Source organism: Rhea pennata, chromosome 1 (genome assembly GCF_028389875.1).
Source record: "Rhea pennata isolate bPtePen1 chromosome 1, bPtePen1.pri, whole genome shotgun sequence".
NCBI classification, from domain to species: domain Eukaryota; kingdom Metazoa; phylum Chordata; class Aves; order Rheiformes; family Rheidae; genus Rhea; species Rhea pennata.
In genome coordinates, this window is record NC_084663.1 from 53,415,433 (window position 1) to 53,435,652 (window position 20,220).

General features: G+C 45.1%; 1 protein-coding gene across 1 annotated transcript; it reads left to right on the forward strand.

The window, feature by feature from the left end:
* Positions 1-547: 547 nt before the first annotated feature.
* On the forward strand, positions 548-16,330 carry EMP1 (epithelial membrane protein 1). The gene is made up of 5 exons (XM_062568623.1): positions 548-724; positions 12,138-12,255; positions 13,641-13,743; positions 13,851-13,991; positions 14,608-16,330. The coding sequence occupies exons 2-5, from the start codon at positions 12,178-12,180 to the stop codon at positions 14,766-14,768; spliced, it is 483 nt and encodes a 160-aa protein (XP_062424607.1). The 5' UTR covers positions 548-724; positions 12,138-12,177; the 3' UTR covers positions 14,769-16,330.
* Positions 16,331-20,220: the final 3,890 nt, after the last annotated feature.

Consider the following 20,220-nt stretch of genomic DNA (forward strand, 5'->3'; position numbering starts at 1 on the left):
AGCAAACCACCACCATCGGGCCAACAAGTTGCGCCAGAGCTACCACCAGGCCAGAGTGCTGCATTTTGGGCATCTCTATTCTTTGGTATATTCCCAAAAGCTTTGTTCATGCCTATCCCACAGGTCAGATTTGCATTTCCTTGCACTGCCAACCTTTGCAATTTCTCCTCTAGTGCAGCTGAGGGGTAGGGGATGTGATGACTCCAGCCTCCCTGTGCCCCTTACCAACCATTTGTTTGTTTGTTTGAGCGAATTGTATTGTTGGAGTCTCGTTGCCACATGTGTAATCATACTTTTTTTTTATGGCAACCAGAAGTTCAGTTTTATAAACAGATGCTGTTGTGGGCCTCTATTACTCAGCTGGATCAGCGTCAGTCTTTTTTTCCAGGCTGTGGTCTCTGTACTGCACACTGAGTCAGACACAACCCTACACAGATTTCTTTGAATCGCTGGTTTCCTCCCAGCGACTCTTGACTCCCTGCCAACAAAGCAGGGCGTAGCTTATTAAGTTTTTTTCTTCTCTCTCTCTCTTTAAAGGCAGACTGATTCATAGTAACTCCTTTAAAACAGAGTGGAAAGACACCACCCTTGCACACCACCAGAGAAAACTTAAACCACCACCAGGTCACTCCCCGTCACTACAGCTCTGTACTGCAGGACAACAGCACTGCAGCCCAGCAGGCTCCTGCTTCCAAAGGTGCCAGGACCGGCCCCAGCTCACACGGTAAGAGCTTCTCCTGAAAATCCGTAGCAACTTTACTCACTCACTGGTGGCTGATCCCCTAAACCAGCATCTCCAACTTGCTTTTCTATCTTGCTTTGCTGGCTCTCTCTACAACTCAGCATTTGCACTTGCTATGGGACGTACCTTATCCTTTCAGTTTTTACTTTGAAACCCAGCTGCGCCCCAGGGCAAAGTAATACTGCAAGGCGTTATGGTTGCAATCACTTTAGAGCACAGGCTACTGCAGTATTATTCTTGCCTCCAGGGCATGTGCAGCCGGGACAAAGGCACTGAAAGCCCCACCTGAGCCAGCTGTGGCTTAGGAGTTGCTACATTCTTTTTGAATGGCATTGTTTATAAACGTGGGAAAACTATCATGAAATTAGGGCTACAGGTTCAGCACTTCTGGCTTTTGCCTCATTTTTCTGCACATCTATGTTTTTTCTCCCCCTCAGTCAGCAGTTTGCCAAGCTCTAATTTCAAGTAGCAGTGATCAATCCAAGAGAAATCTGAACAGCCCTAAAGGTGCAGGCATTGGGATACAACAGAGAGGAGCTTTCTTTTTCTTTTTCATTGGGGTTCCAGCTCCTTAGCCTGAAGCCAAGCCACAGTTCTTACTTAACCAATGACATGCAATCAGTAGAAATGCATGCGATGCTTTCCTTGGCAGCACAGATCCTGGAGTGGGGAGCACTGAGAGGCGAAGTGAGGGAGAGGGTGGAATTGCTAAGAGTACCATGGGCTGCATGACTGGGTGTGGGTGGAGGGTCTGATGGAAAGTGTAGGATTGCACAGACTGGCAATTTTATCTATTCACTTGCATTTTTCCATGCAATCTCTGCCCCCCTGCTTTTTCACCAATTCTCTAACTCCACCTGTCTGCTATGGTTTTTATCCTGCAGCCAAATCCCTGAACTATTCTTGAGGTGTAAGAAAGGGAGTAGAGCAAAGTCACTTTATTGGCACTAGGTTTTGGTTCCTCTTACAGAAACTCAGCCCTTCTTTACGGTTTCATGGGTCCAAAAGAGATTGAATAAGTATTGAGCTCAGTTCAGCTGGTAGTCACTGGGGCTTGAGTTGATGCTGTAGACAGGTCTATACAAATGACTGAAAAGCTGAACTGATTGTACCCTGTGGCAATAGGATGCACTTAGTGACTTCTGGAGGTCACTTCTGGCCCTATTGCTTGTGGCTTGGTCATGCAGAGGTGCCTCCTGCCTGAGAAACAGATGTGTTTCAGCAGTAAGGAAGCTGGCTGAGGCAGTGAATGTTACCAGGCTAGTTAGCAATAGTTCTGGGTGGAACGCATTTTGGGAAGCTGTCTTTTACTGTGATAAATAATGAAATTGATCTCTTAAAAAAAAAAAAAAATCTGTGGCTAAGAGCATCTTTCACTCAAAAGCTTTGAATTCCTCAAGGCACCTCTGAGAGCAACTTTGCCCAGGGACTGCCCACTTGACATTTCAGGATGGAGTGGGATTCTTTTCTGAGCAAACATAGAAGAGGGACCTGGGCATGAAAAATGTGAAAACATGGAGCCCATTAGCTATTATTCCTATGATAACAGGGTTTTAAGTCAGCTGAATGCCTCCATTACTTCCCCCATGCCGTTCACCTCACACAACTGTCAAACTTAGGGACAGTGTGTGCACTAAGAGAGGGCGGGTTTATAGGCAGTTTATTTCCAGTCACTGCACTGGGGATCAGCATACAAAAAGCATCAAAACTGCAGTGCCTAGAAGCATACTCAAAAACACAGTTCCTTTTTTACTAGGCATGACACATGCACATACAGCAGGCTTCCCGGGGAAGGTTCCCCCCACAGCTATGACTAATCCCTTAAACATTCAGCTAGGCTCCCCTCCTGCCAGAGCTGGGCATCTCCACAGAGCACGTGCCATCCTGAGGCAGCCATCTGAGAGATGCAGCTGAGCCTCGCCCAAGGAAACACTATGGGACAAGGGATTTGGGGCCCCAGGGAGAAACACTCAGGTCTCGCATGGGTGTCTCAAGAGTTGCAGAGTTACTAGTACTCTCCACTACCCTGCTGAGGACAGAGTGCTGGGCTTGGAAAACTGGCTCTGCTAGCCTAGCTGGTGGTCTTTCAATTTTGAAGCGTATGAGCAATGCAAATGCATTACTGTTTGCTAGCCTGGGGTGGAGCAGAGGTTATATTTTGAAAGAGCTCTGTGAGATTTGCTGATAATAGCCAGCATTGTTTGGCAAAAGACCCGCCTTGGAGCCTAGCTTATAATGAGGCAGGGGGGATCTGCTACAAACATGAAAACATGAATCCTTCTCTCTATTCATAACCCCCCCCCCCCCCCCCCCGCTTCAAGGCTGGCCCATGGCACTCAGCCTGCGCTTGCTTGAGTTTCCTCAGAAGTAGGAGTGGTGGGGATACAGCTTGCTTCCTTAGCTCTGCCTTCTCCCACTGGGCTTCATAAGCCCCATCAGCCACAGACCACAAACCCATCACCCTCTTGTATGGCACATTTCCCCTCTCACCCTAATTCTCTTCAGCTGCAGATGGATGCTCTCTTTGCTGAGTGCTACACTTGATGGCAAACAGGGAAGGATCTGACTAATGCTAGACTGGTGTTTGTCCTCAGACCCTCAAATGCCCCAGCAGGCAAAAAGTATCACTGTTAGACCCCTTAGATCTCAAAGGGTTTCTATGCCTTTACCCTTCAATAGGGAGGTAACAGGACTGCAACCCAATACAGTACAGGCAGGCTGCAGGGTGTGGCATTCATTTTTTTTCCTTCCTCCTCTTTCTCATGCAAAAGACCAATGAAAACTGACTAAAAGATGAGATTTCTTTACCTCAAAACAGGGTTTCTTTATCTTGCCTTCAAGATAGAGAGAATTAAGAGCCTGGAGGATCTTTTACACTTCCAAAGGGCAGGTGAGGAAGGGAGTTTTCTATCTCCATATAGAGAGATGGATTCCTTTACTTCACTAGTGGCTTCTGCAGGTGTAAACTCTTGCTGAGACAAAGCAGCATGCACAGAAAAGGAAGCTGTTCTCCATGGCCCTGCTCATTTGACAACTCCTGCTAGGACTGATAAATAAATAATAGCTAACTGATAGTCACAGTGCTGCAATACTGGCCTTGAATAAAAGTACCTAACCACCTCAGCTCAGCACAAATGTGACTACACTGATCCTTTATCAGAGACAGTTCACACCCAGACATCCCACAGCATGAGAAAGGCTCCAGCAGCAAGTCACAATATAAACTTTCCAGAGAGAAAGCTTGAGCGCCTCTTTTATTATACTGCTTTCTGCTGCTACACTCACAGAGACGGCAGCAAAGAAAGAAGCACATCTGGAGGCTGCAATCTGGAGCACAGTTTTTGCAAACTCTGCCAGGAGCGTTTTGGAAAGTACCTCTGGAGTTCGAACAGCTGGACAATGCACAAACTGAATCCTGGCCAAATCTGCAGCTCCATGCACCCTTCTCCTCCTGAACTGCTTGTAGTAGGGCAGAGAATATGTGGAAGCTGCTCTCTCAATAAAAGCAAACGTGGCCCATGCCTTTGCATAGTAGGGAGGAACAGGCTAGGACAACTCAGCTGTAAAACCCATCTTCCTCAAGGGAGTGATTAGCTTGCCAAACTCATAGTTAAAATTTATCCCCTTTCATCCGTGAAAACCAGTCTGTTCAGCAGGCATGGGGAGACGCCCACAGTGAGAGCCCAGTGATCCTAGGCTAAGTCGTCCCCAACCATGCAGAGAAATGCAGTGAGTTGTGAGTACTGGACAGGCCGAAGGCAAGTGAGCAATGACTCATACCTAGGGCTTAGCTATCACTATGTGAGGCCACTTGGCAATACTTTCAGATTAGAGGAAATCCGGGGCGAGGGCCTTTGCTGTCCCTTTGCTCTTGCAGGGCAGAGTCTGTTCAAGGAGGGGAGTTGTAAAAGCAGCTGCCACAATCCAGTTCAGTGTCCACATTCCTCTCATTCCTGAGTGACACCTCCCCTAAGGGCCTGAACAAGCCTCTGGAAAAGGCAGAGAGAGCAACAGAGCAAGAGAAGAGAGCAGCAAACCCCTCAGAGGAGGGTGCAGGCAGGTCAGGGCACTGGTGAGGGCCAGCTGCAGCACCTGGGCCCACTGCTGAAGGGAAGCTAGGTTGTGCAGCTGGCCCAGCTGCTGGCCATGCCTACTTACAGGGCTGAGGCAGCCTGCCTGCTAGCTGGCCTCCACAAACTGAGGACAGCTTAGTCTGCCCCCTGAGGGGGGAATTCTCTCCTGACATCTTGTGGAAGCCATTTCCACATATAACATGAGCTGGAATAACCCTTGTTTTACATAGTTCTGCCAGCCCATGCTAATCACAGATGTAAGCAGCCCTTTCAAAGCCAGACAGGGCATTTTACTATATCACTACCTTTATCCTGCCTTGCAAAGAGCACAGAGCTACTCCAGCATCCTCTTGCTTTTGCTTTATACATAGGAATTAATCTTTTACTCACACCCCCCTGCCATCACTCCTGCACTGTGGGTTAAAAGAAGGAACTATCAAACAATTTTGCAATTCAATCCTGCACAGTTTTTCCCAAGCCGTTTTGTGGGAATGGGACACCCTGGAGGCATAGTGACCCAAAACATCAGATTCTTCATATGCCTAAGACATCCTGATCTCAGTGTAGCTTGGCATACATGATTACTGGCAGGTTGGCAGGTTTTCCAGTTTCTGGAGAGAGGGAGGCTATCTGAGGAGGAGCCATTTCTTTTTCAGAATCATCCTACATTGAAAAAAAGGAAGATTTTTAGGAAATTGCTTATGCAAATCAGAGATTTGCAGTTCTAATTCATAAATGCAGCTAACAGTACAGCAAGTGGGGGCTCCACGGAACTTCCACCTCTGTCTAAAGACTAATGGGGGAGGGGGGAAGGGTCCCAGCAGAAATAATACGTGAATTTTTGCTGACACCATACTGTAATCTCAACTTTCCTGTCAAAGATGTCAGGTGGTTTCTCCCACGTGGGCACAGACAGTGTCAAACTCACACAGATAAATATGTGCACCCAGAAAGAAATCATAAGGAAGGAAACACACACGAATACACTCACATAGGGTTCAGTTCTGCTCACAGAGAAACCACAAACACACTCCCATTCATAGAGGGAGTCATCCTGAGCTGCAAATACACACCCCTACACACTCAACCTCATCCCAACATTTTTTCAGAACCAGTACAAGTTCCAGTAGCTCCCAGCCTTTCTCTATGTCTAAGTAATCTATTCAGGGAGCTAGAATTCACTGCTTAAGGGGGTGAGGATGCTCCCCAAAGCACCTCCATAAGTGCAGAGGGACACCTCTGTGCTTCCTGTTAGCTTTGAACTCTCCTTCCCCACCCTCTCTCTTACTCTCCATTCATCAGTCCCAGTCATCTTTGGCATACCAAAGTGTAAGGAGTGACAGTGTTTTCCTCTAGCAGTGGCTATTGGCTGCCTGCCAGACCCCAGGCAGCTGTCTCTTCCCCTTCCTACTACCAAGCAAGCTTTGGAGTTTCTGTTGATGTTGTCACATGGCTGAGTGCTCCAGGGTGGTTTCTTCCTGAGAAAATGCCAGTTTCTCAATATTTGCCCTAAGAGCAGTGACATTTCCCCACTCTCACATGAATCATGAGCCTAAGAGCTGGAAAACCCTTGTGTGTCATTTTTTCTGACCCGCTCTTGCGTCTTGCAGCAAGAGGAGGTACATTCCTAAGAGTGCATTCTTGGGGGCTTTGTCTGGTCCCATAAGAAATAATTCCCATGCTGAGCTTCACCACTATCTTGGGAAGGTAATTCCCCCAATCTCTTGGAGAACATACTACCAGGGAAGTTTCCAAAGAACTAAACAAAATCTTCCACTTCCGTAGGTCTGTTTTTTTATTTTCAGTTGTAACCACTTGGGCTACTCTACACTTTCCTTCATGTTCACATTCATCTGCTACTTCTACGGCTTTGCTGTACCCTATCTGGTCTGTGCTACCTATGCTAACAGGTAGCAGCCATGCATGTGCAAAATCTTCTTAACCTTTTGTCGTAAACCAGATGCTCCAAAGGTCACTATGTGCTCACACACACCTCCTGCCCAACCCTTTTCCCAGACATGTGAAATCTCTTTCCAGAGGTAGCTGCCTACTCATCCACATCTCTGTTAAAAGTATCTGACTTGTAAACTGAGTCAGGCCAGTGTGTAAAACCAAATTCTCAACAGTAGTGCTGGCATAGAGTAGTCTATAAAAGGCCAGAAGCAGTGAGGACTCTGGTTTCAGCTGCACGTGAAGTGAGAAACAGAAAAGGACAAAAACAAAAAGACCATTTCCTGTGGTTGTTTAAAGTTGTCATGAGCTTTCTGATACCAATGTGATGGATCTAAAATCTCCGTGCCACCAGAATGTCACAAAGACCTTACCATCCATGCAGCCTGCCCAATTAGTCTGGGTGTGATGAGAACTCAGGCTCACTTCACACAGCAAGACATGTAATTGTAGCAGGATTAAGATCCAGTCAAGACTTCAGCTCACTCAAAGGCAGATCTACAAACTCTGCAGAAGTCTTTACCCGATCCTGAGATTTCCCGTACTGATCGTAGCAACATTCCTATTCATAGGTTGGTTTTGCACTGAGGAATGCACCAGTGATACAGCTGGTAGTTTGTGTTGTCTCAAATAGTATCAGATAGTTTTTCTTTTCTGTCCTTTCCTCACTCATTTTCCCCATCCTTTCCAAATATCCTTGGCCCCGATTTGAACTGTCAACACTCCTGTACCTATGCAGTGTGACTCTTTGCCACCATGTTATCTCTAAACATTGGACTGCTGGTGCCATCATCAGAGAGACATGGTATGGATAAAATGGACAACTGATCTGACATAGTTAGCTATGCAGTAACTTCACTACTTATATTCAGTGGTGGCAGCTGGGAGTGGCAGAATTTCTTTTATTTCAACTGCAATTGATTGCAGTTTATCTACAATGATTTTTTAATAATGTTCTTGCCAAAAGTGTATGCTCTTTCACCAAAATTGCCATTTTTCCTTTGTTGAAAACTGGAATGTCTCAAACTTAAAGGACTTTAGCTGAAAACCTTATTTTTAGGGAAGTCAAAGGTCACCACAGTGCTCACAGAAGGTGCATTTAGATGTCCTATCCTTCTAGCCTCTATAGGCTGAGCTCTTCCCTCAGTGAGCATCTCTCTCAGTACACCTCTCCCTGGAGAGGTGGTCCCAAGCATGAACTCCAGTTCAGAGAGAGCTGGAATAGAAGTCAGTGAGCCACATCCCTCAAGTTTAGTTGAAAGTGCTCATATTTTTCACCCCAAACAACCCAATCTTTACTGGGAGAGGAGGCAGAGAAAATAGAGAAGAAGAGGGAAGGAAACCTCCAAACTGGGAAACTTCCCCTCTACTCCTTTCACTGCAATGCACCTTCCGTCATAAGCAAAGACCACTACCTAATCTGGCTTGTCCTCTTGAGTAACACATTTCCTGTATTTAAGGAACCATATCATAGGCCTTTGTTAAATCTCCAAGTGGCACTTTGCATTCCACCCTGATGCTATGCTAAGCAGTAAACCAAGGGCAAGGACTCACTTCTCCAGCCTGCTCTCCAGATACAAGGATCCAAAACACTTAACTAGACAGAGAGCCTATGCAGAGGACTGTATTTTGCCTGCATGAAAAGACTTATTTTAATGGACAATGCTTGCTGGCTTGAACTTGGACTGAGGTGCAGCAGAGCTGTGTGTTGTTTCCCAGTATGTGCATTCCTCCAAGGATGGAGATACAGTCTCTACACAGAATCAGAGTCTGTGTTGAAGACTGCTACAGCAATTGTAACATGGTTCCTGTTGGTGGGGCTTGTCATTTCTCCTCATTATTCAGCCCAGGGAAAGAAAACCCATGTCATCAGTGCATAGACCTTCTCTCTTGACACACCCAGGCTGGGGTGAGTCTTTTGACTCACCTGGTCAATATGGGGCCATGACTTTGGCTCTTTCTTCTCCACCAGCCTGTTTTACCTTGGTAGTCATTCTACTTTGTATCTCAGTCCTGTTTTTCCTTGTGTAGCTTGGCTCTCTCCTCAGGAAGATGTATTAAAAGGCACACTGCAGGATTAACTGCTTGCCTGCTTGACTGGTTCTTGAGAAGCAGCCCTAGAAAGGACAGATTGTCGCAAACCTTTGCAGGGTTAAACAATTGTACTTTTGAGAACTTTAGGGTGAGTCAGTGGAAAAAACTAGCAGCTCCAGGAAGGCTAAGACTGACTCATAGTCCAAGAAGAGCCTGAGGATCTCCAAGTCCAGCTGCAGTTTAGGTAGGGGAATGGAAGAAAAGGCATTTGCATGCAACTGTGTCCTGTTGCTTCAGCAATGTGACCCCACCCTTTAGCGGAGAAAGATGTCTCACAATTAACAAATGGAAAGAATATCCTGTCCATCTCCACAGCTCTGCCAGCTTCTGTTTAAGGGGAGGAAAAGTCCATGCCGTACAGACAGAGATAGCAGTAACTCTATTTCAATGCCTTTCTTTTACTCACTGCTTCTTTGGGATTGTTCTCTAGTGTTTTATTTAAAAGGCAGGGAGAGATGAAGGAAGAGGAAAGTGAATGAACAGGCAGGGAGGCTGGTGCTTTAACTCACAAAGAACCAAAGCTGTGAACATATGTTCCCTGGGGTTTGCATTTGATAGCATGTGTATTCAGGGAGAGGTGCTGACGTTCTCAGGAAGTGGGTACACTGAAAGCACCTGAACTAACAGTGCTCTCGTGCAGTGCAAGAACTGGACAGAAAAAAAGCAAAGGGAAAAAAGGTCCTGTTTTTTTTCTTTCTTTCTTTCTTTCTCTCTCTCTCTCTCTTTTTTTTTTTTTTTTTTTTTTTTTATATAACTGTGCTGGTCAAAGTTCTTTTTCTTTACATTGAAAGGTAACATTTTCCCTCATTTCCCTTTCTGAAGGCAAACAGAAGATGCATTTAAAAATGACTGTTCTAGTCCTTTAGGATATCAGGAAAGTAGGCTTTTAGTCTTTCAAGTGCAGGGCTTTTTGAAGGTCAAAAATAACAGGCAAAAAAACTGCTAAATTCTTTTTTAAAGAAACCTAGAAAAATATGTTCATCCAAGAAAGGAAGAAAGTTCAGCCACTGTTTGCAAAGGAATAGGCAGGCAAATCTGCCACAATTTGGTATATACTTACCAATACACTATACCAGCAACAGCACTCCTTACAGCTTGTGTAAGAACCAAGGTACTCAGAAACAAGGATGATAGGTAGTTAAAGAAATGGGAGGATTTGGCTCAGAAGCTCTGTTCAAGGCACCTGCTATAAATGCATAATTTAGTCATGGTAACAGCAATAGCTTCTCAGCTTAAGGTACAGTGGCCCACTGGAGGTATCCAGATCAGATGCCATCCAGCATTTTGAAATCTTGGTTCCTTTTGCAATCAGTGGAGAGAAGGGATTTGATGCTTATGTCAGATGTGTTTGTGAGGCAGCCTCTGCATAATCCTGAGAGCCTGTTTTTTAGCATTGATAAACACCCAAATGACTCTCACTACAATCAGTGAGGATCTCCTAAGAAGGCTGTACTTCCTTCAAGATCATCACTAAGGGAGGCACATGCTCCAATTCCTGTGACAACAGAAGCTACCATCAGTGTCCAGCCAGCTAGGAAAATCAAGCCCTAGAGTATGAGGAGTTTGCTAGGACATCCCAAAGCAGACAAGCAAGTCAGGCCCATATTCAGCAAGCCAGAGCTACCCAGCTCTAGAGAGATCTTCCAAGTGAAGGAAACCTTACGATTGCCAAGTTCTTGCTGAAGAGATAGGACCAAGCACCAGACCTAATCTGTGCTTTAAAAAATAATCTTGCTTGACAGGAAGGAAGTAACCAAATATAGCTGTTTCCCTAGGCTTCTGAACTCTAGGAATTTCACCTGCTTATTAGCTAATGATGAATTTGGACAAAGAACCACTGATGGAGAAACCTGTCTACCCCCTTAGATTTGAGAAATACATATCCAGAGGCAGGGAAAGCAATAACTGCAGCATTTTACAGGAATATACTCACATACATGGCCACAATGAGAGGAAAGAGAGGGAGTGGAGAAGGTGGAGTCAGTGAGTAAGATAAAAAACATTTATGGTACTTCACAAAGCTTTTTGTCACAGGCTGCATGAAAGACATCATAAAATGTAATTGTGCTGTTCCATGGTAATGTCACCACACCCTATATAAAAAGTGACAGCATCAAACTTGATCTGAGTCACCAAGAGCAAAAAAATTTGACAGGCAACATTAATCAAACATTTGATACTGCTCTTTAGTTCTACCAAGAGATAGCGCAAAGCAGTGTTGTGAACTTTCTAGGAAGCAGTCTTTCAGTGGCCATAGAGCAGACCTGGAAATCTTTTCTGTCTTATTTCTGTGGTTCTATTGCCTAGATATTAGTAAATGCCTGGAAGGAGGGGAAACACATTCTCTCACTTTGCGTGAAGTGCCTATACTCACTCTCACAGCTGAGATTTGGTTCCTTGTAGTTCATAGTTTCAAGGGAAAACTCAACAGCCTTGACAAACACTGTCATAAGAGCTATGCAAAATACATTCCATTCCCTCCCATATGCCTTGTCTTTCCAATCACATGCTCATCAACAACAGGGAATCTTACAAAAAGTAAAAGGTATAAAGGAAAAAAAATTGCAATACAAGAGAATCTTATTGCAGTAATAAAGTGATTTGAATGCCTCTAGTTTTAAAAAGGAAGCAGAGGCAGTTTCCTTTACAAACCCTAGCAATCATTCATCTTCCTCTACCCCAGAACACCTCAGTGGCTTTGCTGTTCTGGAAACACTTCTCATGTAATGGAGCAGGCCACTGTGTATGGCTAGACCCCTAATTCATTCTCCATCACTACTAAGCACCTGATGTACCCAAGATATAAGTGTATCTCCACTCCACAAACCCATCAATGTCCAAGACCAGCTGGAGGAAGGAAAGGGAGAACAGCAAGAGAAAATCTTACCTGACCTCTGTGAATCCTATGGGCAAACAACTCAGTTTCCTGGACTGTAGGCCTGGAGTATGTCATTTTTACTTTACACAACCACACACCAATTTAAGCAACCTATGTATATACTCAGGCTATTTTTAAAATGTCCCCAAGCTAACTACCCCTGTCCTACATCTCCTCCCAGACTGGTTCCTTTACCTCCAAGCTTTCTTTAACCATTTGAGCATTTCCCCTGTAGATTTTGACACAGATTTTTGCTGTTTTTTTTTTTTTCATGACTGCATGTTTCCAGAATGGATTTAAGACCAACTTATTTTCTCATATGTAAATAAAGCTTACAGTAATGCCATTCTTCAGTCCGGCCCTTCCCTTATCTTCTCCCTGTGTTCTTGTTCTTCTTCAGAACTCCGTGTCTCTGTGACACCACCTAGGAAGGACCGAAGATGTTGGTGCTACTGGCTGGTATCTTTGTGGTCCACATTGCCACAGTCATCATGCTCTTTGTCTCCACCATTGCCAATGTAAGTAGCAACTACCTTGAACGAGACACTGGGAACCACTGTAATCTTCGGTAGCAATAGCTCTTCGTAGCACAGGCAGATAGACTGGCTGTTAGATGCTCCTAAATACAGACTAGGAACACCCACTTAAAACAAAGAATAAATAAAAAGTAGTGAGTCAAGGGCATGCTCAGAGAGCACAAAGGAGCAGAATTCACCAGGACTTTGTACCAAACCAATCCAGGCTGCATCTCTGCCAGCACAGGAGCCACCGATCAAATGACTTGGTTTAGGGCTTCAGCTTCAGGAGTTTGCATGTGGGGAAGGTCAAGCATGAGAGTGTACAGTCCGGCCACAGCACCCCATCAGAAAGGCAGCCCCTGCTTGCCATTCCTACTCCCCTGTCCCACGAATGGCAGCATCAGAGTGCTCCTTGCACAAGAAAGATGAGCATAGAAGATTAGCAGATGATTGTTTTGAGCTGATATTTATCACTCCATCTGGCAGCCAGTCTGTTATATAATTATACGGTCTCCCATGCCTGTTTTTGTGATCATAGTCTGCTCACAGGAGCTGTTCAGGCAGCCATAAACACACTTCTTAATATTATACCTTTCCATTACATAAAACCCTGCAGCCAAAACAGAGAGGGTCAGCTAAGGAATCGCTGCTACCAGAGCAGCGGCTGGGGGGCACCCAGGACCCTCCTCTCACATGCCACCAGCAGCCCCTTGCCACTCAGGTCTCCGCCTTGAGGGCACCACCCAGCAAGCCACCCTGCCTGAGCCCTAGCGGTGGGGACCCCAGCAAACCCAGGGTGTCACCCCAAAGCGGCCTGAGCAGCCGGGCGTTCCTGCCGCACCTCCGTGCCCGGGGCAAGGGGGACCTCTGGCGGCACCGAGAGCTGCGCAGAGCTTGAGGAAAGGCAGCTGTGGAGGGGCTTTCTGCCCTGCAGTGCCAGGGCTTGCCGGTGCTCTCGGAGCTGGCAGGACCAGGCGGCCTTCGCAGGCTCCCCCTCCTCATCACAGAGGACGGCGGTGGAGGTGCAGGGGTGTCCACTGGCTCTGTGTTTATCACTTCCCCTTCCCCTGTGTTCTGCTGCTGTCTCACACCAGGAAGGGGAGAGGATAATCTGAGCAATCTTCACTGTATTATGGGAACAGATTTCTCCTCTATTTTTTTTGTCTGGACGAAATGCTGCTCGGCTTTCCGAGCCTTCCGTTCTCTCCCACCCATTTCGGATGTTCATCTGTTGCTGACACATCCTGACTTTTTCAGCTCTCTGTCTCGTGGCACTTTAGCAACTATTGTTCCCCTTGTGGTTTAATCTGACAAGAGGCCAGCATGATCCTGGTCAGCAGACCAAGGAAGCTCCCCCATGACATAACAGTTTTATCCTCCTTTAGGTCTGGATGGTGGGTTATTATAACACAGAAAAAGCCTCTTCAGGACTCTGGCTACTGTGTAACAGGAGCTGCAGGCAACTGCCAGAGGCCACCAATGATGGCGGTAAGTTACATTTTCACTTTCATGGTCATGATGATTTGCAGAATATTGGTATGCAATGCCAAGGCCAAGATCTAACCCTCTCAACTCTGTTCCCTCTATGTTCATAGCATCCCTCAAAGCAGTACAAGCTTTTATGATCCTCTCAATCATCTTCTCCGTCATCGCACTTGTCATGTTCATCATCCAGCTGTTCACCCTGGAGAAAGGCAAACGTTTCTACATCACTGGAGCCGTCATGCTGGTTTGCTGTAAGTATGGACCCTTTGTAATGGCTCTGCATGCTTTCCAATGCCTCTGTGAACACAAGCAGGAGCACGTGTCAGCTACACATGGCCATGAGGGGGAGGCTGTCAGCCAGCTGAAAGTTTCCAGCTGCCCAATTTTTCTGATACAGCATTGAGGATTTGGAAAGTTATTTTTCTTATTTAATTTGAATAACGAAAATATTTCTGGATCTTCATTAGAAAACCCCAAGGGGGTTTACAAAGTACCTTTGAAGGACAACAAGAAAGACATATACAACTATTTCTTGGGAGGAAGGGGCAAGGGGAATAAGTAGTTACACAGCTACCGCTCATGGGATTCAACACGTAGCATCAAAATATCTGCAGACAGCGTTACTGATTCCCTCCTAACAAAGGTTTATCCCCCACAGCACCCACTAAACAAGTCCCAAATGTCTTATGTTACTGTGTCTCCAAGAGAAATCCTCCAAAAATAAACCTAATGGGCAGCAGTGCATCTCTCAGACGGCACAATGTATGCGCTATGATCTCAAGGGGCACCAAAATTTCAGATGTCCTGCAGCAATGCTAGTTCCTATGTGTTTTCCAACTCTTTCTTTCCTTGCCTTCTTTCCTACAGGGTTGTGCATTCTGATTGGAGTCTCCATTTACACGGCTCGGTTCGCAAAGATGCCTGGGTTCACAGAAGTTCACCATGGCTACTGCTTCATATTGGCCTGGATTTGCTTTTGCTTCAGTTTCATCATTAGCATACTCTACCTTGTTCTTAGGAAGAAATAAGGCTGATGGGAGTGCAGGGGAGAGGGCTGGCTACTGGGAATGGGGAATAAGAATTGCTCTGCTGAGAGAATTGTTGGGCCTATTGAAAAACCAGAAACAGCCACCATCACAAACACTGCCACCACTACAGAAAAATAACTAACAAAACTAAAAACCTCTCTGAAACACATTCATCAATGGGAGAGAGAAGCAGCTGCAACTGATCAGTCACTCCTGGGGCTGTTGGGCCAGGAGTCTGCAAGTGACCCAGATAGCTGTTCTGCTTTTCTGCAAAGTTGCATCATACCTTTACAAACTGTCAAGTTCAGCAGTGATGACTGGAGGGCACCATGAAAATGAGGGCTACATTTTTTTCCCTTCCTAGTGCCCTTCCCACTTATCTCTCAGTGCCTTGTGGGTTGGGCAATGAGACTTACGACCCTTTTTTGTCCATTGAAACAAATGAGATGGGCCTTTTGTTACATTTTATATATATATATATATATATATATATATATATATGCATATATATGAAAGTTAAAGACATTAAATTGAGAAACAGCCCAATAGAAATCAGATGAAATTGGTGTTAAAAATATCTACAAAAAACTGAGGCAGGAATGTTTTACTGTTCTGTTTCCTATTTGACATTCCTACGGTTGAAGCAGGTATAGGTAGGATGGACAAACATACAGGCATGGGGGGGAGGGAGAGAGAGAAGAGGAGGGGGAGAGAGAAAGAGAGGGAAGGTGCACATAGGTTCCTGATTACAGAGGATGTAGTTGCTCAATGATGCACATGAAGGGAGTCATTTGGGTGTATATCTGCACTAAAATCTCCTGATTGGCTCTATAACATGCCAACAGCACTACTACATTGCACATCTTTTGTAGGCAGTCTTTTTTCACACTGTCACCCAAGACATGGCATTAATTGATAGTCCCACCTTGTAACACAGCTCATCTCAAAGGCAGATGCTACTGGTTAAGAGAAAATGTATTCCCTAATGGGAGACTTGGAGAGATGAGACAGAACCTGAGTTCTGTTCCGTGGTGCACAACCTTAGGCCAGTTACTTAACCTGGTGCTTTTCCATCTGCCAAATTCTTCCATAAAGCTCTACCTACCTCCCAGGGTTGCTGAGAGATTTTTATGTCCACTCTGTAAGACAAGGTCCAATGTGAAAGGCTGCATGGGAAAGTCAGACCCTGCTACTGCTGCAACCCACACATTTCTGCCACTTTGAAGAATCTCAGTTGCAAATGGAATTGATTAGGGACAAGAAGTCAAAACTTCCTGTGACTCCATCCACAACTAAAAGTCAATGAACATCAAAAAACATATGGCTGCAGATTGTACATGAATGCTATTACTTGTCTCTCTTTCCCTCACTCTCACTCTCTCTCTTTCTCTCTGTTACATTTTCTTCCTATGCAGACTATCAATTTGGTGGGTATATTCTAGTACTGTATGTTGCGGTTTCATTAACAAAGGTTATTTCATATACAGTCATTGTAAATATTTTGAAAAGCATATTTTTAACTTTGAGGGTATAAAATACAATCTGATTCCCTTTATTATAAAGAGTTTTGCTTTGGTGTTTTTTCATTAGTGTTTCAGATATTTGTTAACAGAAACATCTACAGTTCCTGCCAAATCAAATTACGCTCTCTTAGGATGATACAGAACTACCATGTTCTCCTGGCTTGTCAGCATATGAGATTTCTCATTTTGGAGGGGAGGAGGAAGCAGAACAACTCTCTGAGCCCTTGTTTCAGGCTCTCTGCAAAATCAGGTAAATACTGTGGCCTTGGTAATATTCAGCCCCAGAGCCAAACTTTGCTTCACATTCAGGAGACCTAGAAATGTACTTTATTGTTCATACTGACACTCTGGCAGAATATCCTGTCTGCGGAAGCTGGCATGTAAAAACCCACAGTATTTATGTCCTAGGTGAACCCTGAGCACAATAAGTCCTAAAGTAAAATCGCTAAGGTGTTTGTCTCAGGCTCTCGACTTGGTAGAGCTTCTTCCTTAGATTTATCTTACCAAACACATCAACAGTGCTGGAGCTTGAGCAAAGAGCCCAAAAGCCTAGGACACATGCAGCTCTCGACAAACATGTGGTGCAGTCCTGTAAGCTGTGATACCCATTAGATTAGGTCTAGGAGGAATCAGCTTGGTAGGAAAATTTTCCTTATCAACTAGGCCATATTAGGGAAAGCTAGGAGAGATGCTAATCATGGGCAGAACTTGACATGAATCTTTAGCAGTTGACATTTTAACAATAAGTACCTCATGCATTGCAGTAGGGTATGAAAAGGCTCATGGTGTGTGATGGGTGGGCACTTGTCTTGGTGTTAGGAGTTCCCAGGAGCCATGCTGTGCCTCATCGTCTTTGACACTCCCAGAAGTGCAGGCTAATCAAAGACCATTCAAGCACTGTGCGGCTAGGCTCCTCTAGGTACAAGCTAACACTGACAGCTGAGATGTAACCTAGGAGCTGAGATTGGGAGTACTGGGAGATGCAAGCCAGGAAGCGCTGGGGGAACACTGCCACTACTTGGCTGGTGCCTATGGCCTGTTTCTAGTATGGTATGGATCGCATATGACAATATGACACCTTACAGTCTGAAAGGACAATCTCAGCTGAGTTGAGATGTCCAAGACAGGTCACAGACAATGGTCTCAATTTTTGAACAATGTTCTCCAACAACCCTTGCATCACTACATAATGTTGTCACTGGCTGCTGAGCAACGATATGAAGGCTATTTGACATTCCAGACATCTTTTTGTTTGCCTGAATAACTACTGGAGCTTTTTTAAGAGCTGGTGCTCTATTCTACAATTTGGAAAATCACTGGATTTTCTAGCATCTGGCGATCCTAGTCAATCCAGTCCCTGAAGTATAATCAGTCCAAATGGGACAGCCTTTGCGCAACACTTGGTAACTCCCACCACAAGCTTCTGGGCCCTGTTACATTAGGCAATGGCAGCTAGGGAATACACCAGGCACTAGCAGGACAAAACATACCAAACAGAAAAGCAGTGGTCCAAAAAGATCAATCATCAGTTACATACAACAAAAAGAAATGGAAAAGGATAGGAGTAAACAGTGCTACCAACTGTCATATAACTGGTGTTTACTTGAAAAGCATCTTCAACATAACTGAAAGAACACTTTACACTGCCCCACAGACTAATCTGGAGAGACACAGAGTTTAGGCAAGGAGAGCCCTTGCACAGATTTCAGGTACTAGGCCTCACAAGGGCCAGGAACAAAACTGACTCAATTTCTTCAGGGACAAATCACAGAGCAGCTCTTACACTAGGAAGAGGAGCCTATGGAAGAGGAGAAGCAGACAAACAAAATGATTTCCATGCCTGAGATTCCACTGCAAAGCAAAGAAGGAATCCCCACTCCTTGGCGCTCTTCTGCAGGTCACAGAGCTGACACAGTGCAAGGAGGCAGGGATTTTCCACAGACAAACAAATGACTAATTCAGGGCATTTAACTGCCATAAATCAGTTAATACAAAATAAATGGTCTACAAGCTAGTGCTGACTACCATCACACCAGGAGCTAGCAAAAACCATACAGACAGGAAACCCTGCCTGACTCCACTTTTTTTAAGAGTTTCTAAGGAATGATGCTAAATAAAAATTCTTCAGACAGAAGGTGCTTGGTATGATGAGACATTTCAGCACAGACCACTCGGTTTTGTTAGCCATACCCAGAAGGAATGGGTAAAGGACATTTCCTTACTTACCATGAGGTAAGTAGAGTAAGGAGCTGCTAGAAGATCTAAATGAGGGATCTAAAAATGAGGGACAGCCAAGGGGGCAAGAGCAAAACACAGTCTTGCTCTAACAGAAGTGTCAGGTCATGCGGGCTAGGAAAAAGCAGTCCAATAACTGCTCACATTAACAAGTTGGAAATGATTTGTAAATGTTCACAGGAGTGTTGCAAAAGCTGCTAGAGATAGCTCATGGGAGACTTCTGCTTTGTGAGTGGCAGAAGCCAAAATCGGCCAAGCAAAGCAACTGACTCTTGGGCTGATCACAGGGTGATGACAGCACCGAAAACACAGACGCAATAGCACCATTACAGAATGCAGCTGCCTGCCAGCACATCCAGAATGGGAGAAAGACTCAACTCCCTTGCTGTAAAGAAAACAGATTAAAAAAAAATCACACACACAATAAGTATGCAACAAATGCAGAAATGACGGGAGATATAAAAGGTTGTGCTAGGAGATCACAGGTAAAAAGTATAGGTCACTTCCGCCACTGGGGTAACTCTCTGCTGCTGACATCCAGGATGCAGCTAGTCAAAAAATCATTTAACAGAGGAAAGTAAGAAGAGATCACCATGAAACATAACCCCCCACAAAATATATCCAGCCCAAGGGGCAGCCCAGAAATGTATGCTGCAATTGTACTAGTGCTCTTCAGAAGGCTTCTTAATCTTGGGATCATTTACACTTGAAGCTCTGCTGGCTCAGATAATAACGGCAGTCAGGGTACCAGCAGATTGCCAGAGGTTGGAAAGGAATTTTAATCCCAGACCCTCTGTTTTCACATTGCACAGTTGGCAAGATGTGTCACTGTGAGTGGCTCTGCTTTCCCAATATTGTCAGAGCCATGGTATTGGATTCCATACACCAGTGATCTGACGCATGATGACAAATCTCATGTTGCACAATTCACTCAAAGTATGTGGGTATCTGGTATAAATATATACATTGTCATCTGTTACACTGCTTAGGAAACTTGATTGCCTTTCTGCTCAACCTAATGTGGAAGGCTGTAGCTGGCAGCCTTCCTCCTTTCCACCCCCTCTTCTCATGTGGATCAGGCTAGCCAGGAACCAAAGGGTCAATACACAAGGTGAGAGGTCTCCAGCCAGCATTTTCCTAGGGGGTAAAAACAGGAGACATACTGTTCAGAGGACATATATGAGGACCCAGGATGCTTCATCTGACCCACTAGGCAAATCCCAGTGTCAGTATTTGGGCCACAGAGCCTGACCTATCTACAGTAGGGCTAGGGAAAGAGGCAACGATGTTGTGGAGCTCTGCCGTATGAATACTCATGATATAAATGGCCTGGAGAGCGCACACAGTCACAAGTACTAAAGAGAGAGGTGCTGGGGGTACTTTTGCCCTTCTCTACCTTGTAGATAAAACTGCAGGAGGACAGAAGCCTGACTCTCAGATTCACAGAGGTATTTGATGTTTCTTCTGGGTTTGGTGGGACATCATAGATAATTTCTTCCTTTAGAAGCAACTCCCAAAATGAAAGGTTCATTTCACTCACATGCTCAGCGAGGTGCTTTTGGGGCTTTGCTCTGTTGTTAATCCAGAGCTGAGGGGACTGAGCTATAATTTAATGAGTAAAAAGCACTTCCTAGAGCTTTGAGGGGATGTGTGGCTCTCAGAGACTGGGGAATATCAACTGAATCAGACGGTAT